General features: G+C 44.8%; 1 protein-coding gene across 1 annotated transcript in view; it reads right to left on the reverse strand.

The window, feature by feature from the left end:
- LOC126481943 (facilitated trehalose transporter Tret1-like) overlaps positions 1–24,797 on the reverse strand; it is a 66,038-nt gene that overhangs the window by 31,025 nt on the left and 10,216 nt on the right. The window contains exon 2 of the mRNA XM_050105902.1: positions 9,682–10,061. Coding sequence (XP_049961859.1) covers positions 9,682–10,061 — 380 coding nt within the window. The remainder of the gene's footprint in view (positions 1–9,681; positions 10,062–24,797) is intronic.

Below are 24,797 nucleotides of genomic sequence, written 5' to 3' on the forward strand. Positions count from 1 at the left end.
GCTGTATCCGTTGAATTAGTCATTATTGTCACATTTATTATACGGAGATAATTATTAAGCAGTCAATATGATCCATAAATATGTTATACACCATTCCAATATCTATTTACGGTGGTGCCTGTTCTTTCGGACATTTCTGAAAGACTTGACACCATTTTAAACCAGCAGGCACTATGAATTAAGACACAAATGAATTAAAGACATTAGCTGCGAGTGGACACTGATTTGTATCAAAAGGGAAAGTAGAAAATTTTTGCTGGACCGGGATTGGTCCTGCTTATAGGCAGATGCTGTGACCACTTTTTCTTTTGTGGTTAATCTCATTTTGTTCGTTACTGGTCATTGTATTTGCTCGTGGCAGAGTTCCCACGACGCTTGCTCAAGTTTATCGTTGATCCATTTACTCAGTTTTTTTTTTTATTACGAAGGGTAGCTATCCCTTAAGCCATTCGAACACAGTGAACATCGCAACTACACGGACTGCCCTCGCACGCCTCCCGTGAGACCCAAATTCTCGACTTATCCACACACGACAAATGCAGTGCCCCTTGACCATAATCCTCATTACTAGGGACATTTCATCGATTTCCGTAGGAGTTCGACCCTGGTTTGCATCCTCACTGAAGAGATCATTGGTCGTCCTCGCCTTAATTATATGTGGTGTCTGATGTTTCGGACAGACCGTCAACGTGATAAGATTGCAGCATGTCACAATAAGCAAATCAGAACGTTTCACAACACATAAAGCCACCTTAGCTAGCAGCCTGAACTATTGACACTGTCATCTTTAGTTTAATCGCGTTTGATATGGTCTAAGATAAGGTATTCTGTTCAGGCCGCAAGTTGAAGATTGAAAACTAATAGTTCTGTTTTCCTATATTTGGTGCTCAAAACTATCTCAAAATATTAAGAGATAGTGCATTACATTTAGTGTCCAAAATAAGAACAATACATTCATTTAATACATTACGGCTGATGCCAGCTTAGTGGATCAAAGTATCTGGTAAATGTGTTACGAGCTCTTCTCTGAAATTGTTCAACACTGTCTGGGCTTAACTATCAGCCTTGTCAATGGTGAATTGATATCAGGAAAAAACTAAATCCAAAGCCTGAAAAGTAACATATACAGTAAACGTAGCCTAATATGGCAACTGTAAACGCTAGAAAAAGTGGATGTAGACGAATGTGTATCTCGACTCTTTAATTGACATTTTCTTATCTCACGCACAACAATTGCGCTTGTGAAAGCTCACACATATTGCATTCTTAAAAATTAAGTTGCTTCGTTTCACATGATTTTCTCGTATGCTTTGATAATGTAGAACGCTCATTGCAAGAATTATCTTACTTTCAATGTTAACTGCCTGACAATGATGTTGAGCAGATCCTTTTGCTCTTCGTCTTCGAGGATATTTCATCCTAGACACTGAAAGGCATGCTTTCCTCTCTTTTCAAATGTCTCTCAGTATGATGTATCCTATCAGCTCAGTTGCAATGTGGCATGTAATATTACCATTCGAATCATATTGTAATCCCATGGTGTATGTTAGCCATTTAACAACTATTGAAACCTTAATTTTTATTGAGAACTTCGATGAAATTGTAGTGACATTAATAACTAATTTTTTATGATTTGAGTTATTTTATGACTTTACAGTCATGTGGACTTCCTCATATGCCACATTCTGTCTTGAAGTTTCGGCAGTAAAGTGTATATCATCTTTGAAATGTCTCAGGACGGAAAAGTATGTAAGTTGCTTGGAACGAATTCATATATAGACGGAAGTTCTATTGGGGTTGGGGGTCTAGCCTTTTCATTGAAATTACAGTCGAAACAGATACGCTTGTCAAACAGAAAATTATGACCGCTGACCTACTATCGATATAAACCCGTACAGGCGAAGCAGCATCACCTGGCACGAATGCCTGCTATTCAGTCCCACGAGCAGTGCCTGTAGTATCAGTGAGCTTGCTACCTGTGTGTAGAATGGGAAAGGCGCGTTATATATCTGAGTTCGACTGAGGACAGATTGTGATGGCCCCGTTACATTTCGGAAACTGGACGAATTGTTCGAGGAGTGCTGTGGTGAGTGTCTTCAACACATGGCGAAACCAAGGTGAAACCACGCCCAGGCATCGTGGGGTTCGGCGCTGTTTCCACTGTTTCAGACTTCACTGACTCTTTGAAATTACTTTCACTGTTTTCCCTAAAACATCTGTATATCATGAAATATTAGTAGGGAGGGATAACCGATTCATAAGAGCTTACAATGTTTTTCCAGCCCTAAGTCCTTTACCGATGCATCTTAACCCATAGAAATACCTGAAATTCGTCTCAAAATGATTATTGTTTTTAGATTTTTCAGATAACCAAAATTATTTCTTACTCTCACAACTCGAACAAGAGAGTTCCAAACTAAAAACTAAACCGTTTATTTTCAAGACCTTTTTAAAAATTATTATATCTCCACCACATAAATTACGACAGGTCGTTTGATTAAACATTATTTTAGTACAGTAGCTCTGGTTTCAAAGTACACTTCATTACTGTTCACTTGGTGGTGAAAAATTTTCTTGAGTGTTGCGTGCCCTGACCTCTTTCTCTGGATATAAACTTCAAACAGGACGTGGTCTGTAGAAACTATTTCCCTTATTTCTTCTCGTCTTTAATATTGCCTTTGATGAAATCATATTAAAGAGAGAAACACAACTCAATAAGCAACAAGTACGAATATATACAACGATAGGTGTAATATGACATACAAAACTTGGATGATACCATGCGTTATTCCACAAACAGATAGTGATATCACAGGAACCAATGCACCCAATCTACACAGCACGATGTTTACTATAAATCAACATAAAATACTGCCTTATAGGTGAAACAGTTGTCGAAATATCTGGTCGTAACTAAATAAATGCTCAGGGAACCTGTAGCAATTAAATGTGCAGTAAATTATTTTAAAATAAATTAAAAATACTTATAGTCATACAAAATCAACGATACGCACACAAAATTAAATAGAAAACTCCAAACAACAATTTTCCATAAAAAATAAACATCGACGTTTTATACCCACACGACCTGTCGTACTCCCCTTAAGTGGCCCCTTAAGTGTTTGTCCTCCACTAAAATATTAGGTTGGTGTTTTATGTTAGTTTTATGTTAGTATTCTGGCTGCTATTGGTTTATTACTCGATTGTCAATTTTTTTTGTAACTCACTGTTGCCATTTGAATTTACAGACTGTTATTTTCTCGTTTGGAGATAGTATGTTGAGCTATGGATGCTAGAAAATGGAGTGCTAAGTGGAGAAGTTGGAACATGTCCGACATTTTCTTGTGTTTGAGTTCAGTGGAAGGGTGACAACATTGGAGGCAGCCAGAAACTTTTTGCGCCGTGTAGGATAATAATGCCATTCGACAGAGCACGGTAAGAAAATGGTTTTCTCGTTCTAAGGACGTTCGTGACTTTCTACGTTCAGCAAGACCTTCGTGATCTGATGAATATCGTTGAAAAGTATTAATCCTCGTCAGAGTATTTGAAAATTGGCAAATGTGATGAACTATTATAATTCCACCATCGTGAACATTTGAATGCAATGGAGAAGGTTGAAAACTCGGGTATATGAGTACCGCATGCTCTAGGCCAAAATCACAATCAATGGTTGGCCATATGTGCGTCTCTACTTGCTATTTATCACTTGGCTCATGAACACTACCGATCATTCCTATTGTGTTTCGTTACTGATGACGAGAAATGGTCTACTTATGTTACCATATGAGCCCAAACAAAGCAACAACTGTCCGTAGAGAGACCTGCGCACATCCACAAAAGATAATACACTGAAGCGCTAAAGAAACTGGTATAGGCATGTATACTCAAATACAGAGATATGTAAGCAGGCAGAATACGGCGCTGCGGTCGGCAACGCCTCTATAAGACAGATCGGTTGCTGAAATGGCAGGTTATCAAGATTTAAGTGAGTTTCAGCGCTGGAACACAGTATCTCCGAGGTAGGAATGAAGTGGGGATTTTCCAGTACGACCATTTCACGAATATCAGGCCTTAAATATCAGGCATCGAGTAAAACATCAAATCTCCGACATTAGGCAAGTGTACCAGATTCTTCGGCTCTTCAGTGTATTATACATCTGGTGGAACAACAATGGTGTGATGTAATACGAATTGCTTCCCGAAGGTGAAACCATCGCTGCTGACATTTATTGCCTAAATCTGAGAAGTCTTGTAGACGCAATCCAAGAACAACAACCAGAAAGACTGCGGAAAGTTATGTTTCTTCAAGCCCGGCGGCGTTCTATTACACTGATAAAAAAACATTAGATAGGAGTTGGGTTGGGAAGTCATTCCGCAGCCACCTTATTCATCTGCTCTTACGCCCTCAGATTTTAACCTGTTCCGCTCAGTACCGAACGACCTTCAAGCAAAACCACATGATTTCTACAGTCGCGGAATCGAAAAGTTACCCCAGCGTTGGCAGGCTGTTGTAAATACTGAAGGAGAGTATATTATTAATGACTGTGTTTGCTATACTTATGGAAAAACGCTGCGGACTTATTCACCAGTCTAAATACCCACCATTATGTCTTTGCCAGTTGTCCCAGGAGTCAATGAAAGTTCTCCTCTCGGCACATTAAAATATAGTCACGCCATGTTTTTGTTTTGCCTTAACTGTGGGCATGGTCCAAAAGTCAGAGCACATAAGTGATACGCAGACGACACAAGATGAAAGTTGTCTGTCATCTTCACAATTTTCTCTGTTCAATGATTTCACGTGTATAAAACTTGCAGATATACTGCAAATACACTCCTGGAAATTGAAATAAGAACACCGTGAATTCATTGTCCCAGGAAGGGGAAACTTTATTGACACATTCCTGGGGTCAGATACATCACATGATCACACTGACAGAACCACAGGCACATAGTCACAGGCAACAGAGCATGCACAACGTCGGCACTAGTACAGTGTATATCCACCTTTCGCAGCAATGCAGGCTGCTATTCTCCCATGGAGACGATCGTAGAGATGCTGGATGTAGTCCTGTGGAACGGCTTGCCATGCCATTTCCACCTGGCGCCTCAGTTGGACCAGCGTTCGTGCTGGACGTGCAGACCGCGTGAAACGACGCTTCATCCAGTCCCAAACATGCTCAATGGGGGACAGATCCGGAGATCTTGCTGGCCAGGGTAGTTGACTTACACCTTCTAGAGCACGTTGGGTGGCACCAAGGCAGAAGCGACTCTCATCGCTGAAGACGACACGTCTCCATTCGTCCCTCCATTCACGCCTGTCGCGACACCACTGGAGGCGGGCTGCACGATGTTTGGGCGTGAGCGGAAGACGGCCTAACGGTGTGCGGGACCGTAGCCCAGCTTCATGGAGACGGTTGCGAATGGTCCTCGCCGATACCCCAGGAGCAACAGTGTCCCTAATTTACTGGGAAGTGGCGGTGCGGTCCCCTACGGCACTGCGTAGGATCCTACGGTCTTGGCGTGCATCCGTGCGTCGCTGCGCTCCGGTCCCAGGTCGACGGGCACGTGCACCTTCCGCCGACCACTGGCGACAACATCGATGTACTGTGGAGACCTCACGCCCCACGTGTTGAGCAATTCGGCGGTACGTCCACCCGGCCTCCCGCATGCCCTCTATACGCCCTCGCTCAAAGTCCGTCAACTGCACATACGGTTCACGTCCACGCTGTCGCGGCATGCTACCAGTGTTAAAGACTGCGATGGAGCTCCGTATGCCACTGCAAACTGGCTGACACTGACGGCGGCGGTGCACAAATGCTGCGCAGCTAGCGCCATTCGACGGCCAACACCGCGGTTCCTGGTGTGTCCGCTGTGCCGTGCGTGTGATCATTGCTTGTACAGCCCTCTCGCAGTGTCCGGAGCAAGTATGGTGGGTCTGACACACCGGTGTCAATGTGTTCTTTTTTCCATTTCCAGGAGTGTATATCGACTATCGAGCTGTCGGTTTCTGTAAGCGTAACTGACTGTGACACGGTCAGTGAGGCGGTCGGAAGACACTCTCTGAGTTTCCGATAATGCGAGCTAATGTATTCGAGCGCCTCATTTCGAACGGAGGACGGCGTGATTCCACAATACTATATTGTCAGTTTTGTACAATCGGTCGGTGATGTCGCGTCGGGCGGTGGTTGGGGGAGGGGGGAGGAGAGGACACGGTGTGGAGAGATACTATATGATTGGATGAAATTCGAGTACAAATGAAATCGACATTGTACCGTTAATACGTGCCTATTTTCTAGTTCCTGTTGCAGGGCTTCGAAGTGGCGACTTTCGCGGTGTTTTCAGAACTTTACAGCGAGTCTTTTTGGTGCAGAAATTTTACACTTTTGGCTTTTTGAAGTCGATGATGTTCGATGCACCGTAGAAAAGAGGTTTTCCATTAATCCATTCTAATCGTAGGACATTTAAAACCCATCACATCCCCATTCAATGTGCTTCTTTAAACATTTTTCGAGCTAAACAGATTTTCTTTCTTTCCAGTATTTCACGTGATGTAGCCTTGTGTACACAAATGTTGTACGTGGCATGACGACTTAACCAAATTTTTGGAGCAATTGCATCTCTTTCCTAATAAAATATTTTCAAAGTCATTCGAATTTCTTTGCAATAATTTCTTTCCATTTATGATGGCTTTAGGCCGAGTTGTTCTTTGCAATCTGTACTAAACAATTTTTAACGTAAAGTGCAATTTGCCATCAGAAAAGATAGCGATTATCCTGAATTGCTTTTTACGATCAACAGTACATTACTCAGTAAACGCGGTGAGCAATACTCTCCGTCTTTCTATGAATGCTTTCTCAGAACAGAAGATAAGTCAGTTCAAGTCAGTGCTAATGGAACTGAAGTTCGTCATTTTGTATAAAGTGTGATTACTTTACGTCTTCCATTTGTGAGCTATGCTAAGAAAATGGGTGCAGCATGCCCAATGGATACATTTGAGCTATAAGCACAATTGTTTACACATTTCTCATGTAAATTCGTATGTTTATTAAGACAAGTTAGGTACACAAAAAACTTTCTTTCTTAATAATTTAGACAGATCGCATTATTATAAAAGTTAATTAGATGAACTTTGTATATGTGAGGCCATTTCAGTTCAGGACATATTTAGACTATACATTTGCAGGTAATACGGTTATCAATAATCTGACAGAGCGCTTATATGGTCTTCTGTAACCAACGTTAGCGGTGACCGTACAGCATGCAGTACCTCCCTAATATCTCGCTGTGATAATGCTGCTGTGTTCCAGATTCGTTACTTGCAAAATACTGTACGTTGGTGTCCACAATTCACAATTTAGGGACGCTGGTTGTCTCTATAAACAGAAAAGTACCGGTCGGCCAAGTGTGCCAGATACAACCGTGCAGAGAGTGAGGGAAAGTTTCATACGCAGTTCAAGAAAGTCAATTTGCTGTACAAGCCGCAAATTTGGAACATCGCAGCAAAGTGCAATGAACGTATTCCGTCGGTACTTACATTTCATACCGTACCGTCTGCAGCAGGTGTAGCAATTAAAACTGGCTGGCCGGACAGCACCTGCAATGTTGCACCACTATGCAAGAAACACTTTAAGATGAACATTTGGCCTCCAAGCAAATATTCAGTGACGAATCAATCTTCCATTTACCTGGAAAGATTAACTGTGACAATATGAGAGTGTGGAAACTGAAAATCCTGATGTAATAGGGGCTCTTAAGCAAATCTCACAGACGAAGCTGAGCCATGGTCGGCTCGCCTTAATGCCGTTTTTCCTTTTGGGCATTTTGTCACCATCGAGTGGCGTCTTATTCCTCCCTCAGTTACTATCTGAACGAGTTGCTCACTTTCCTCCGTCAGTGGCAGCAGCAGTGTTTATCGATATCAGTACTGCTGTAACTTCTTTGGTGTGGCAGTTATATTTCTGTGTCATGGTGTGTGCGGGCAGTTGGTCGGTTGCGACGAAGCAGCGAGGATGTGTCTGTGGCGTGTGATCAGGCCGGGGCCGCTGAGAGCGTGCACGCGCGGTCGGAGTTCTGCAGCACTAGTTGCGAGAACTGCTAAGTGCTAAGTGCCTTAACTGTGTTTATACGCCAATTATTATGACATAATCCTGCTGCGATCCTCGTCTTCACTGATATCTTTGGTTGTTTTGCTATTGGTAGGGTGGAAGGGAATTGATTAGGCGGTTGGTTGGTTCGTCAGCTGTCCGTACATTGTGCTGCAACCCGATTGTTTAGTGTTGCGTTTGGCTATCTGTATCACCTACGCTGTGGTTAGAATTTCCTCCCCAGGCCGACCCTTGGAACACTTCTGAGCACAACTGTTTGTTGTTCGTGATTGTAATTTTCTTTGGCCGCGGGTACTTGAATTCTTGAAATGGCCGCATGATGGAAAGCAACAAACTTTGAATGTGGAATGGTAGTTGGAGGCAGACACACGGGACATTCCACTTCCGAAATCTTTAGGTATTCAATATTCCGAGAGCCACAGAGTCAAGGGTGAGGCATTGCCTGTCACCACGGACAACGCAGCGACCGACGACATTCACCTAACGAGAACAGCGGCGTTTGCGTAGAGTTGTGAGTGCTAACAGACACGCAGCACCGCGTGAAATAACCGCTAAATCAAGGGGGCGTCCGACGAAAGTATCCATTAGGGCAGTGTGGCGAAATATGGCGTTAATGGACTGTGGCAACAGATGACAGACGCGAGTGCTGTTGCCAACAGCACGACATCGCCTACAGCGCCTCTCTTGGGTCATGACCATATCGATTGGACCCTAGACGACTGAAAACCATGAGCTGGTCAGATGAGCCTCAGTTTCGGTTTGTATGAGTGAATGGTAAGGTTCCTGTGTTGCACAGATACCATGTAACCATGGGCTCAGGTTGTCAACAAGGTACCATGGAATCTGGTGATGGCTCCATAATGATTTAGGATGCGTTCACATGCTACTAACTGGGTCCTTTTGTCCAGCTGAACCCCTCATCGACTGGAAATGGTTATGTTGGGTTAATTGGAGACCTTTTGCAACCATTCAGGGACTTCATGTTCCCAAACAACAAAACACCATTGCCCTGGACCACTGTTGTTCGCGATTGGTTTGAAGAACATTCTGAACAATTCGAGTGAATGATCTAGCCACCCAGGTCGCCCGACATGAATCTCATCGAACACTTACGGGACATAATCGAGATGTCAGCTCGTGCACAAGATGCGGTACTGGAACACTTTCACCATAATATTTCTGCAGGGGACTTCCAACGACTTGTTGAGTCCTTGCCACGTCGACTTGCTGCACTACGCCGGGCAAAAGGAGGCCTGACCTGTCATTATCAGGTGTGCCACGACCTCTGTCAGAAATCGTTCAAACGGTTCTGAGCACTATGGGACTTAACTTCTGAGGTCATCAGTCCCCCAGAACTTAGAACTACTTAAACTTCACTAACCTAATGACATCGCAGACATCCATGCCCGAGGCAGGATTCGAACCTACGACCGTAACGGTCGCGCGGTGCCAGTCTGTAGCGCCTAGAACCGCTCGGCCACTCCGGCCGGCACGACCTCTGTCACCTCAGTGTGCAGTAGTTCTGTATGTAGACGAACTTGCGTGAATTGTTGCTGCTGGGATGGGATTACGTTACCTGCAGCAGCGTAGTGAAGAGTCCGCGCACGGCCGGTTCTGCGACCTCCGCGAGGTACATGGGGCCCACGGAGGTGGCGACGCCCACGCCCAGGCCGGCGACGAAGCGCGCCGCGATGAGCACGCCGGGGTTGGAACTCAGGCCCAGCATGAGCCACTGCACGGCCAGCGGCACGCCCGCCGCCATCAGGGACCACTTGCGGCCCAGCGGAGAGTCCACCATCAGCGACACTGCCAGACTGCCCGCGATGATAGCTAGGTTGTTCACCGACGCCAGCCACGACACCTCGTCCGCGTTGACGTAGCCGTCATTCTCCAGGCGCTGCGTCATCGGCGACGCCCAGCCCATCACGGTGCCTGCGCTGGCGTACACCAGCGTCTCTGCGGGCAGAGCCAGCGCCCACACGTCATCTCCTGACCATCCGAAGTGCGATCAAGAAGTATCTGAATTTTTTTAAAATTTCGCCGATTTTATACATCCATTTTTTTTATCTTGTTGGTAAACGTTTCTCTGATTTACGTTTCCATTTTCAGTCGTTTTGAATATTCAGCTTACTGCTGACACTCGGTAAGGTTATGTATGTTTTCTAGTGTTCGGCGATTTCGGCATTCGAAAAACTACAATTATTTGTCCTGAATTTTGCTGTAACATTGAATAAGGTTCAGCATCGCATTCCGCATTCGAAATGTTGACACTCGCTTTTTGCGAATCTACTATGAGTAAGGGTTTACGAGTGGTATTAAAGTTTCAAAGAGGGTGGAGAAGACGTTGAAGACTCTGACCACCCTGGACGCGCTAGCACATCAATTAGTGACGACATGTGGAGGAAGTACAGAAACTGGTTGTGGAAAAGCGCCAAATCACCATCAGAGCGGTTGTTGATGATGTCGGCATATTCTTTGGCTCATGCCAAGCAATTTTTCCGGATGCTTAGGGAATGAAACATGTAACAGCAAAATTTGTTCCGAAATTGTTGCTCACGAACGCTCTGTATGCATTCGACAGTTCATGTAGTACAGTGTTTGACGAAGATTGGCGTGGAACCGAATAATGCTACATTCTGTGTGGTACGACAACATGTGTGCAAGACATCATTTGAATGCTTACGATCGTGGATGAACAGTTGGACAACTAAGCCGATCGAAGTGTCCCTACTGTGGCAACAGAAATGGGTGTGTCCAAAAGTGTCATCTCTCGACTATAATAGGCCACTGAAGATTAGAAAGCTATACGAAAGCAAGACGATGATCGTGGACGGACCACCACACTTCAAGAGAATCGACACGTAGCCCTAGTGGCGAAAACGAATATTGATCTCACTATCAGGCAGATCGCTGCAGTCATTGCAACCGCCAACGATACACGCCATTTCGCGGCGATTAAATCAGACTAGTTTGCATGCTGGAAGCTTGTTATATGCACTGCGCTTCAACCATGCCATCGTCGCGAAAGAGTTCGTTCGATTAGGAACCATGTTGGTCGGGTTCAGCAACAGTGGTCTAGAAATGTTCTCCGACGAATTCAGCTTGACTGCGCCAAGTGATTCTGGTCACCAGTTAGTGTGGAGAGAGAAGGGAACACTTTACATACCACAGGTGTTTCACGAGCATCATCGGTATGGCCTAGGCACTATGATGTAGACGGGCATTATACGCAATAGCCAAACACAGCTGAATACGATTGCGCCGAGTACCGTTACAGCACAGCGGTATTGCAGGGAGATTATTCTGGATCATGACCATCTCATTAGCGATGCGATATTTCTCGGCTTTCCGTTTATGGACAGCAACGCCCGTCCACACAGGAGCACTGAGGTGTCGGGCCCTCTGGAAAGTAAAGATACTGAACGCATCGAATGACCTGCCTAGTCCTCGGACCTGAAGCCTACAGAGCATACCTGCTATGCTTATGGCAGATGTGCTTCACAACGAAACCACCCCTCCGAGCTGCGCAAGAACTGAAAACGGCCTTGAGAGTGGAGTGGGTCAATATCCCCCAAAGCCTCCTCAACAGTTTGGTAGCCAGAATAAATGACAGGTGCTAAATATGCACTCCTCCCAGCGAGGGGCATATTTCTTACTAAGAGTCCGATATCGACCGTTATATTGGGAGTCTGACCGGTGTCAAACATGGACGTTGTGTACTAGGGGTTTCCAATAAATAATGCAGCACATTTTTTTCCTCAGTCAATTTCGGTTGAAAAAATGCAGAATTTTTTGTAGAACGTAGTGAAATATTCCCGTTTCAGCCCATATAGTTTCATGAAGTTCCGAGAGGTGGTGGCGCTATATGTAGCCTTCAAAATGGCGTCTGTAAGGGAAGTGCGTTCCAAGCAGACAGCTGTTATTTCTTTTGGCGGGAAACCAGAGAATTATGGCTATTCATAGACGCTTGCAGAATGTCTATGGAGACCTGGCGGTGAACGAAAGCACGGTGAGCCATTGGCTGAGGCGGTCATCATCGCAACAAGGTCGCGCGCAAACCTGTCCGATCTCCTGAATGCCGGCCGTTCGCACGCAGCTGTGACTTGTGCAATATTGGAACGTGCCGACGCTCTCATTAGAAGAGATCGACGGATCACAGTCAAACACCTCGCTGCTCAACTGGACGTCTCCGTTAGTACTGCTGAGTCCGCAGCTCGTGGTCGTGCGGTAGCGTTCTCGCTTCCCGCGCCCGGGTTCCCGGGTTCGATTCCCGGCGGGGTCAGGGATTTTCTCTGCCTCGTGATGACTGGGTGTTGTGTGATGTCCTTAGGTTAGTTAGGTTTAAGTAGTTGTATGTTCTAGGGGACTGATGACCATAGATGTTAAGTCCCATAGTGCTCAGAGCCAGCCAGTACTGCTGACACCCTCGTCCACCTGTTGCGGTACTCAAAGTGTGTTCCCGCTGGGTTCCCCGCCGCCTATCAGAAGACCATGAAGAGCAACGAAGTAGCATCTGTGTAGAAGTTTTTGAATGTTAGGAGGCTGATCGTGACAGTTTTTGTCGAATAACGTCACAGGCTATTAAACTTGGGCTCATTATTTCGAAGCGGAACCAAAACGGCAATCCACAGAGTGGTGCCACACCGCCTTTCCTCGAAGAGAAAGATGGAAGCCGCACGCTCAGTCGGCAAATCCATGGCGACCGTTTTATGGGACTCCGAAGGAGTTATTCTATTCGATGCAACGATCAACTTTCAGCGTGCTCATCATCACAAAAATGCAAACAAACTTCTCCTTCCCCATGACAAGGCCTCAAACAAGTTTTTGCACCCGGTAGGTGCTCACAAAACTTCATTGGACGGTTCTTCCTCATTCACGCTACAGTGTCAGCCCCACGTAGCTGAATGGTCAGCACGACGGAATGTCGTACCTAACGGCCTCGTTTCGATTCCCTGCTGGGTCGGAGATTTTCTCCGCTCAGGGACTGAGTGTTGTGTTGTCCTTACCACCATTATTTCATGCCCATCGATACGCAAGTCACCGAAGTGGCGTCAACTCGAAAGACTTGCACCAGGTGAATGGTCTACCCAACGGGAGGCCCTAGCCACAAGGCATTTCATTACCCTACAGTAGGGATCTCGCACCTTCCGACTTCCATATATTTCGCCCAATGAAAGATCCACTCCGCGGGAACCAATGATGGGGAGGTCACTGATGCTTCACGACGTTGGCTCTGACCTTGACCGTCAGAGTGGTACTACGCAGTCATATCGGCCCTCCGAGTAAGGCGGCGTAAGGGCGTCGCACTTAACGGAGATAATGTTGAAATATACGGTTTTGTAGCCAAAAGTGGGGAATAATACGTTGCAGTGCAATCCCGGATAAATTTCCTTTACGTCTATGGTCTCAAACCTTTCTCCAACAGATTACCGGTTTCGGTCTATAAGGATCATCTTCAGATCTGTTTTATAAAAACAATGTCCCAATGTACTGCAGCCATAGCGGCATCGTCAAATGTTAAATGCAGTACATTAGGACATTGTTTTTATAAAACAGATCTGAAGACGGTCATTATAGACCGAAACCAATAATCTGTTGACGAAAAGTTTGTGATCATAGACGTAAAGTAAAGCAAATTTATTCTATATACGGGTCATTGTTTATTCGCGACAATGTCGCAGCTTGTGAATCCCGAATAAAACCAAATCCTTTCAGAAAAAAATGTGTTGCATTATTTTTTGAACGCCCCTCGTATGTGTATCATCCTACTTCCTCGTATTATGAAATCTTTACCATTTTTCATCATAAATATGCTACTCCACTTGTATTACCTATGCATCACGTTTCATGTCTCCATTATCGCCTGTGATTATTCCTATCCGACAGCGTTACTATTTCTTAGTAGTTGTCAAGCAGTGCAGACCAACACGCTGATGAGCCAAAATATTATTACCACTGCCCACTGCGAGATTAAATGCCATATGGTGGCGTTGCGAATATGTGACACGGTAAGGTAAGTATATGAGCAGAAAATAGACGAATAAGAAATCATTCCAGCGTCAATACGGACCACAAGGGGGATTTTTGCTAACGGTAGTGTGTCTGACAAAGGGCAGAGTCTTATGGCCCACTAAGATGAATGACATTCCATGTCACATCCAGGCGAACGTCTGCCCGAAAGATGCACAGCACCGCGGTCGCAGGCGGGTTGGGGTACTTACTTAGCCTTCCTTGGAATCTGTGGTGCCAACTGAATGCACTATGTATAGTATGTGAACATTACTGCACATAACCTCCATCCATTCATGTTTGCTGTTTCCCATGACGACAATGGCATCTTCCAGCAGGAGAACTGTCCATATAATAAGGCCAGAATCGGCCTATGGTGGTTTGAGGAGCATGATAGCGAACTCAGTTTGAAACCCTGGCCACCAAATTCGCCTGATCTGAGCCTGATGGAATACATCAGGGACGCCATTGGATGCCAGCTCCACGTCCACAAACCACCGTACCGTAATTTACGGGAACTGCGTGACCTCGGATAGACATCTGATGCCACATACCTCCGGAAATCTACGAATGACACGACGAATCCATTTTGCGCATAATATCCGTTGTATTGCGTACAGAAGAGGACCAACACATTACGAGTATTAAACAGGTGGCCATCACTGTGTGTTTTTATCATTGCCAATGCTGACGAACACAACTCCATGATGGGCCAGCTGAATTCTTCATGGAAATTATGGCAAGTGATGCATACTGTCCTTATCAAAGAGTCGCGCGATAAAAACCTATAAGAACATGAAACAGCTGCAGTTCAGTCAGTAGAGACGACAGTTGTTATTAAATGTTTCAATCCTTGTCTATACAGTAAACATCACAGTTGAGGAAGGTCTCACTGCCTTCAAATGTACACTACTGGCCATTAAAATTGCTACACCACGAAGATGACGTGCTACAGACGCAAAATTTAAACGACAGGAAGAAGATGCTGTGATATGCAAATGATTAGCTTTTCAGAGCATTCACACAAGGTTGGCGCCGGTGGTGACACCTACAACGTGATGACACGAGGAAAGTTCCCAACCGATGTCTCATACACAAACAGCAGTTGACCGATGTTGCCTGGTGAAAAGTTATTGTGATGCCTCGTGTAAGGAGGAGAAATGCGTACCATCACGTTTCCGACTTCGATAAATTCCGGATTGTAGCCTATCGCGATTGCGGTTTATCGTATCGCGACATTGCTGCTCGTGTTGGTCGAGATCCAACGGCGTCGTATCACTAGCAGTCGAGATGACAGACATCTTATCCGCATGGCTGTAACGGATCGTGCAGCCACGTCTCGATCCCTGAGTCAACAGATGAGGACGTTTGCAAGACAACAACCATCTGCACGAACAGTTTGACGACGTTTGCAGCAGTATGGACTATCAGTTCGGGGACCATGGCTGCGGTTACCCTTGACGCTGCAACAGAGACAGGAGCGCCCGCGATGGTGTACTCAACGACGAACCTGGGTGCACGAATGGCAAAACGTCATTTTTTTCGGATGAATCCAGGTTCTGTCTACAGCATCATGATGGTCGCATCCGTGTTTGGTGACATCGCGGTGAACGCACATTGGAAGCGTGTATTCGTCATCGCCATACTGGCGAATCACCTAGCGTGATGGTGTGGGGTGCCATTGGTTACACGTCTCGGTCACCTCTTATTGGCATCGACGGCACTTTGAACAGTGGACGTTACATTTCAGATGTGTTGCGACCCGTGGCTCTACCTTTCATTCGATCCCTGCGAAACCCTACATTTCAGCAGGATAATGCACGATCGCATGTTCCAGGTCGTGTACGGGCCTTTCTGGATACAGAAAATGTTCGACTGCTGGCCTGGCCAATGCCCAAGCGTATAAAGGCCGTTATTACGGCAAGATGTGGTTGTTCTGGGTACTGATTTCTCAGGATCTATGCACCCAGATAGCGTGAAAATCTAATCACATGTCAGTTCTAGTATAATATATTTGTCCAATGAATACCCGTTTATCATCTGCATTTCTCCTTGGTGTAGCAATTTTAATGGCCAGTAGTGTATATGTGCAGAACACTGACGAGAGTGGAGTATATATATTAAACGAAAGAAAACACTAATTGTTGCTCTTCTGGAATCTACAGCTTTATCAATATTTAAAGGAGTCTACACTCAGTAAAAGCGAAAGCGCACGTAGTCATTCTCGAAGCACTAAACCGTATGTATTAAAGTTCTTGCACAAATTTTATTGGGAAGTTTCCACAACCAAGACAATGATATGACAACACATGTAATGGAAAGGTTTAAAGAAGGCCACAAAAACCGTGTTGAAAAATTACTATGCAGGAAATGACAGCCTCACCCACGGCCTAAGGCGTCAGAGCCTCGGACTAGAATTCACTTCAGATCATTCTGAGGACAGCATGGAGGTGAATCTCATTTGCCCACAGCAATAAGAGCAGAAGCAGACGATGCTCCATTACATTCTCTTGGAGGAAAAGGGTTGAGGGAGGGGGCGAAGGAATGAGGTGACTGCGAGAGTTGAATGGAAGCTCCACTGCAAGCTAGCTTTCCCTCTAGCAGTATAGGTTGCAAGGGTGGCCTACTAACCAGGCGGAACGAGACCGCTAGCAATTCGAGCGGCTTACAGCCGAGGTCGCTAGAATAACATAAACTACAGGGGTGCACAAAAATATGGAAACACCAACACACAACAAAATTACCGTGCATAATAAGATGTAGGAAAACCATTGACATTCAAATCAGCTTCCAGGCGTCTCGGAATGGATAAATGTAAGTTCTGTATGGTTTTCAATGGAATCTTACACCACTCTTCCTGCAAAATAATGGCAAGTTCAGAAAACGACGGTTGAGCTAGATTGCAACATGCACTTTCCAAAGTAGACCACTAAATTTCAATTTCATTGAGATCTGGTGACTATTGTGAATAGGAGACATATGAAAATTCATCGTCATTTTCACTAAGCCAGTCCTAGACGATGCGAGCTGTGTGAACGGGGGCCCTCTCTTAGGAACAAGCACAGCACCACGGGATAGGTCTGATCAGCTAAATTGGTCAGAAAATGCTAGGCAGTAATGCCACTTTGCGTAGTAACCATGGAGCCTATGAAGTACCATGATATGGCTATTCAAATCATCGCCGAACCCCCTTGGGGCGTTAAGTCGATCAGAAGTTGGAAACAGTGTGAAAAAAAACTCATCCGATGAAATTACATTCTTCTATTGCTCTATAGTCGAGCTCATATTCCTTCGGCACCACTGTTTTCTGTAGCGTTTTTCTGTCTGCATCACCGATGAGTGTTTTTGGAAATCCCACTCGACCTGCAATGCCCTGCTTATGACGATCCCCCTCATGTCGTTTCGTTGCTGACGGGGTTCTGGAGTTCGATATTCATTTCTCCAATTACTTTTCCAGCTGTGATCTTCCTATTTCTTATTTCAATGACTTTCTGTCACGATCACTCAACACATACTTTTTCATCGGCGTTGTGACTTAGTGAAGATTTTTTCCGACTTTGCATTTAAGTTTTCAATACGTTTCCTCTTGAAACATCATCAAACACTGCGGCTACCTTCGTTACGGAAGCACCCACCATACCAGCAGCAACAACTTGCCCACTTTCGAGATTAATCAACCCCCTACTAATACACTCACAACAACAGAAAAGAAACACCGTTCTGACCACGACTGACATTTGCGACGTATTCATGACACTGAACAGGTGTCGCTCGTGGTCAAATACAAAAACTAAACTTACAGGCTTCCCACATTTTTGTCCAAGTCCTGTGTGTTGCAAGCCGGCATTCATGTGGAACAAGCAGTGTATAGCTTCAAATCACTGCGCAAACCAGGCCATAAGTGGCAGTTCGATTTCCATTGAGTTCCCCAGTTCCATAGCAGGTTACCTATCGACCACAATCGACCTGTTAGCCGAAGGAAGCCCACTCACGCGGACGACGGCTGGAAGTCAGCAGCCCAGCGACAACGAAAGACATCGCCACGGTGGAGGGGGCGGGGGCGGGGGGAGGGGGGACAGAGAGGAGGCAGTTGTTTTCACCGATTTTGACTTTATCACTGAATGTGTCGCTTGCTAAGGCTGGGACTATTTGCACAACGATCACATGAAAGTTGAGTATATGTGTTACAGACTGTTTGGCCAGAATAATTTGTAGTTTTTTCAGCAACTGTAATATTTATGTGTAGCTGTGCTTGATGCCATTTGTTTGGAATAGCGCCACTGTTCGCGCAGAACTATAAACTGAACTTCGTCGGCTGTTGTCAACCTACAGAAACCACAGTAGCCGCAACAATTAGCGATGAAGTGAAGTTATAATTCAGTCATTTCAGATAGCAATAGCGCAAAATATGCGGGGTTTTCTAAGTGTCAAAATTATACAGAGAATCCTTACCTGGGTAGTTTTACACAAAGAACGGAAGGTTCGATATAACTACTGCAAACGGTGCTACCTCTTAAATAGGCAATCCGCGTGAAGCAAGTACTCGTCTCAACCAATACTTGAAGAAGAAGAAGAAGAAAAAAAAAAACCTGGCGTATAGACGATGGTAGGGTGCCTTGGTTAACGATGCACAATCATCTGTGATGTGTTTTGTGGGGGAACTTTCCGTTGTTAACACTTCAAGAGTGATCCTCGAAGATGAAACCTTACTCTTTACATGAATTTACAGACGTGCATGTAATATGTACTGCAAAAGGTGTGCTGCCAGGAAAGTTAAGCAAATGTACAGAGAAAATGTTCACCTCAAATGTCATTTTAACTGAAACAAATTTTTCGCTATGGACGGGGGCTTATGAGAGACTAGGTTCGTCCAAGGAAAAAAAAAAAAAAAAAAAAAAAGAAAAAAAAAAGAAGAAGAATGTTGATAGTGTAGGATTTGACGAGATGTGGGAGAAGTTTCTTCATTAAGTACGCGTCAAGTTTCCCATGAACTGCATACTTCGAAAAATACTGCGTGGAGTGGTTGAGCAGCAAGAATTCAGTTCTGTTATTGGACCAGCCGACGGAGTACTAGCGCGCTGAAGTTCCTATAGTTTGTGTGTTCACAGTTGTGGTATTTTTCAACACTGATAATGTTATCAGTTGCCACAATAGCCAAGTTTGAAGTTATGAAAATCGATATGTGCTTCTGGTCACTTGTGGTAGGTGCCTATGGGGCCAAACTGCTGAAGTCATCGGTCCCTACTACTAAATCTAACTTAAACTAACTTACGCTAACGAGGGAGGACTCGGACCTCCGACGGGGTGAGCCGCGTGAACCGTACAAGGCGCCTAAGACCCCGTGGCTTCCCCGCAAGGCTCAGATCACTTACATCAATTATCAATCAACTTGTGATATTCATTCGAGGCGACTTGCCACAGTTTTTGGAGACTGTGTGTCATGTTGTCAGTAAAAGCACGCGATTGAAATATGACTGTGCCTTGTGTCAGTTGGGTATTAACGTCCGTGAGTACTATATTCACTCATCGTTTGACTGGAATAGAAGGCACTGTCCCATACATAGCCAGCTTGATAGCCGAATCTCACTTTGAGATTTTTCGTGTCCATTGTGCATAAAGCCCCAGCAGCAAGAGAACACAATCTTTCTGATATGGTCGTAGCTGTCCGTCTCACGGGGTGTACAACAGATGACGGAAATATCTGAGAAATTGCAGCAAAACTTTATGCACTGTTGCAGTACGTCACAAGCATCTCCAGTGCCGTCGCTCCCACAGTTGCCAGCTCTATCGCCGGGGCCATTTCCAGCTCCATCACGGACAGCACCACCAGGATCATCACCAGAACCTTTGCCAGCATCACAACCAGGCACTATTTCCAGCACCAGTGCCAGGAAGTCCATGATATCCAGCCACATACGTCACCATCGCACAGACATTGCCACTATCACAAGCTCCTGGTTATGTATACACCTACCTGCAGCCACGTTCTATCTAACAATCTCACGAAAATCCCACGTAGTAAGAAGACCATGAACTCAAAATAGTACAAATGAACTAACACTCTTGTGCATTCAAAAAATCCTCAAATAAAAAAAAAAGTCTGCTGAAAACATATGCATCATGTCACTACAAACCCCTTGTTTCCAGACTCCCCCTTACAGGCTACACAATCCACTTTCAGACTACTTCCTCTACTCTCTCCAGACAAACACATCCTTCATCCCACCCGCCGACTCTCAGCGCTGTGCTCAGTGGTGTCAACCCCGAAATTACGGTCAAGGAAATCACACAGGAAATTAATTCCAAAGCCGAATTATAAATCAGAATAACCATTCTCCCACCATACGGCCTTTCTTTACACATGTTCCTGTGCCCTCACTGATCACCAAATTAAAAACTTTACCATCATTTACTCGCAATGCTATGAAGTCGAACCATCTAAAGCCCAACCCAAATCCTTCCATTGCCTTGCGTGCCTCCAGTACAGTGATCTCCCCACAAACAAATGCCAAACCCCACCCACCTATCCCCACCGAAAAACCCCATAGTGTCTGCAAAGATTATCCTAACCTGTACAATCTCCTGTCCTATAACAGCTGAACTAAACACCGCCACCATTCTCCGGTAACTGGAACATCAAACAACTTGTACCCATTTGTCCCACCCACTGCCTCCGTCCTTCTCCTGAAGCTGAAGATATAGTAAGATATGTTTTCCTATGCATTCATCTTTTCTATCATCCCCACGTCCTACACCAAATCTCTCTAGCACTCCAGACTATATCTCACCTCAATGAAACTACTACCTTCCCCCACAACAAAGCCCGCTTTGTATTCGACCGTATATCAACATTAGTTTAAGCTACCCTCCTCCGTGTCATACTTTACCATTTTCAAATTGCGTGAGAGCAATACAGTTTGGTCTTCTGCCGTAGCTCTATCAACCTTCCATCCATCTCGAAGCATCTCATGTCCTCAGCGAGCGCAACTTGAAAGGCTTCTACTCTCTCACACTATGAACTTATGAACTCATTCATTGAAAATTACCCTTACTTTCCTACTCATTCCATTCCAAATCAAGGCTAGAAAGCAACTCTTACTTACCAAGCAGGCATCCTACGCATCTGGATCCCACCTATCTGTACCTTCCCATAAACACACCCCAAAGCCTTTTCCATAGTATATCTGTCCAATAATTCCCGCATCCCAATCCTTATCCTCAGTTACCATTTGTCCTCATCATATCATGCTTATAACAAAAATAATTAAATCACGTCTCCATCATCTAGTCATAAACTCATCACCTCTTTGTCTACTTGTTAAATGACGTACATTTTTCGTACTTTGACGCATTGATGTAAATTCATAATTCTTTTCATTTTTCTGGGAGGAGTTAGAAAACTTTTTCAGTTACGTGGCTCAATCTATCCAGTGTAATCTCTCAGCCAACAATATCATACGACTTAATTTTTTTTTCCTGAACAGTCACTTCATTAAAGGGAATATCCGTACAAACTGCAGTCATTTCAGAAAACCCTGTCACTTGCTACGTAACAATAACAACTGTTATCAGTACAAAGCTATTCGCGATGTATTGAAAGGTGTCCCTGTACCCAGTCTTGAATACGAAGGGCAAACTATATAAGGGGTATCTATACAATTAATTAGGAATGGTAAACTATTGCATTAATACAACCGATGTGAGAAAGAAATGCTGTAGGATGCACCCTATATCAGACATGGATGAAGCATGGAGTGGAATTTTAGCATTGGGAGCGTAAACACAAATTATTTGATTCGGTAAATTTAACTCGGCGCATGAGTACCTATAGTAAGTAACTCGCGGTTGCTGCTCCCTGCGATCTACTACATTGAATAATAATGAATCTTACGTTACTTGAGTCCCCCGCAAGGTTTATAATCTACAAGAGAGGAATGTAAACCTTACGGGGGACTCTGAAGTAAAGTTCTAGGTTTCATTAATATACAACGCAGTAGATTGCAGGGAACAGCAACCCTGATATTACTTGCTATACGTATTCATGTGTGGGCCCGCAAGGTTTATAGGAGGGGAATGAAGCTTTTGACAATGTTGACTGGAATACTCTCTTTCAAATTCTGAAGGTGGCAGGGGTCAAATACACAGAGCGAAGGCTATTTACAACTTGTACAAAAACCAGATGGCAGTTATAAGCGTCGAGGGGCACGAAAGGGAAGCAGTGATTGAGAAAGGAATGAGTCAGGGTTGTAGCCAATCCCCGATGTTATTCAATCTGTAGACTGAGCAAGAAGTAAAGAAAATAAAAGAAAAATTTGGAGTAGGAATTAAAATCCACGGAGAAGAAATAAAAACTTTGAGGTTTGTCGACCATACTGTAATTCTGTCAGAGACAGCAAAGCACCTGGAAGAGCAGTTGAACGGAATGTACGGTGTCTTTAACGGGTCGTGAGTCGTGCTTGGGTAGCTCAGTGGTAGTGTCTCCTTGCGCGTCGAGCGAGCAGGTTGTCGTTAACTTCCGCCTGTGCCGCAGCGCCGCTTGTGTCGAAGCTACTCAGTCTTGGTGTATCGGCCGGAGTCACATCGTAGTTGCGTAGACGAGTTTGTTGTCGTTTTCCTCTTGGCGGCGGTGCTTTCTGCCCGCGCCATGGTGTCTGTCGAGTCTCCTAAATCTGTTCCTCGTCGAGCTACTGTTCCTTTCAGTTAAGAGTACGCGTCGAGTTCAACCTGGCTCCTTAGAAATTCACCATTGGTTGGCTGATGTTATCCGTGTTACACCTGATCAGGTAGATACAGCTTACTTTGATTCTGATTTGTATGCATTCTTTGTGAAGTTTTATGATCCCGTTCAAGTAGAACGACTTCTGTCCCGGGTTGGTTCTCAAGTGTTGTTTACACATCGCGATGGTTCCGTTAGTCAAATACTCCTTGAAAATGCTGCACTCGAGTATACTCCGGTTAGAATTTAAAACCTTCCTCCTGAAGTGGACGATTCATTTCTTAAAACAACGTTGCTTCCGTTTGGACTAATACGGCATATCCGATGGGAACGCTGGTCAGCACAGCATCGCTTCCAGTGTTATAGATGGTATCCGGACTGTGGACATGTGTGTTAAAAAGAATATTCCTTCCCACTTAACTGTTTGTGGTTACCGAATCCATGTTACGTATGCAGGACAAGAAGGAACATGTTTTCTCTGTAACGAAAGCAGACATCTCAGATCTGATTGTCCGCGCCGTCCTACTATTCTGATGCCGTCTTATCAAAAGCGTCTTCCTTTAATGTTAGCAGACATCGCAGTCAGCTGTCTCCAATTTTAAGCGATGTAGGGGCAGCATTACCCCCTACTCCTCGCGAACTTCCACCGTTACCGACGCGTACCAGTGCGGCCTCTATGAGGGGACGACGGCTCCCGCAGCGAAGTCAAACGCCGGCGGACTGAGGATGGTACAGATTTCGAGGACGTCCAACTCCAGTCTCGTTCTTCTGACACGGCGTTGACAGCGAGTGCACCTTCTGGCGGTAATGAGTTGTCTACTGACGTTCATTGTGATTCCAGTATTACCAGAGAGGATGTAGCTGCTTTTGTTGATGTTGAAATGTGCGTTGAATCTGCGTCCCCCACTTCACCCGTCGACGTGATGTTTCCTGTGAGTTCCGTTGTTCCCGCTGGCCAATCTTTACAGTGTTCTAGTGCAATACCACCTCTCCTCCACGCTGAGACGGTAGAGCAACAGGATTCTACGGATTCGGATTCTACGGATTCTCTTCCTGATGGGGTGGGCTGCAATCTCAAAGGATGCATGGCAAATACAGGACGTGCTTGGATCAAGGAACAGTCGGAATTGTAGTTGTAAATTGTTATAGTTGTGCTGGGAAAGCACCTGAGCTTCAAGCGCTAATAGAAAGCACAGAAGGCTGAAATCGTTATAGATACAGAAAGCTGGCTAAAGCCTGAAATAAGTTCTGCAGAAATTTTTACGAAGTCTCAGACGGTGTTCAGGAAAGATAGATTAGGCAGAATTGGTGGTGGAGTGTTTGTGTCTGTCAGTAGTGGTTTATCTTGTAGTGAAGTCGAAGTAGATACTCCGTGTGAATTGGTATGGTTGGAGGTTATACTTAACAGGCCGAACTAAGTTAATAATTGGCTCCTTCTACCGACCCCCAGACTCCGATGATATAGTTGCTGAACAGTTCAGAGAAAATTTGAGTCTCGTAACAAATAAATACCCAACTCATACGGTTATAGTTGGTGGGGACTTCAACCTTCCCTCGATATGTTGGCAAAAATACTTGTTCAAAACAGGTGGTAGGCAGAAAACATCTTCCGAGATTGTCCTAAATGCTTTCTCCGAAAATTATTTCGAGCAGTTAGTCCACAAACCCACATGAATTGTAAATGGTTGCGAAAACACACTTGACCTCTTAGCCACAAACAATCCAGAGCCAATAGAGAGCATCATGACTGATACAGGGATTAGTGATCACAAGGTCGTTGTAGCTAGGCTCAATCCCGTTTCTTCCAAATCCACCAGAAACAAACGCAAAATAATTTTATTTAAAAAAGCGGATAAAGTGTCACTAGAAGCCTTCCTAAGAGACAATCTCCATTCCTTCCGAACTGACTATGCAAATGTAGATGAGATGTGGCTCAAATTCAAAGATATAGTAGCAACAGCAATTGA

This window comes from Schistocerca serialis, chromosome 5 (assembly GCF_023864345.2).
Source record: "Schistocerca serialis cubense isolate TAMUIC-IGC-003099 chromosome 5, iqSchSeri2.2, whole genome shotgun sequence".
NCBI classification, from domain to species: domain Eukaryota; kingdom Metazoa; phylum Arthropoda; class Insecta; order Orthoptera; family Acrididae; genus Schistocerca; species Schistocerca serialis.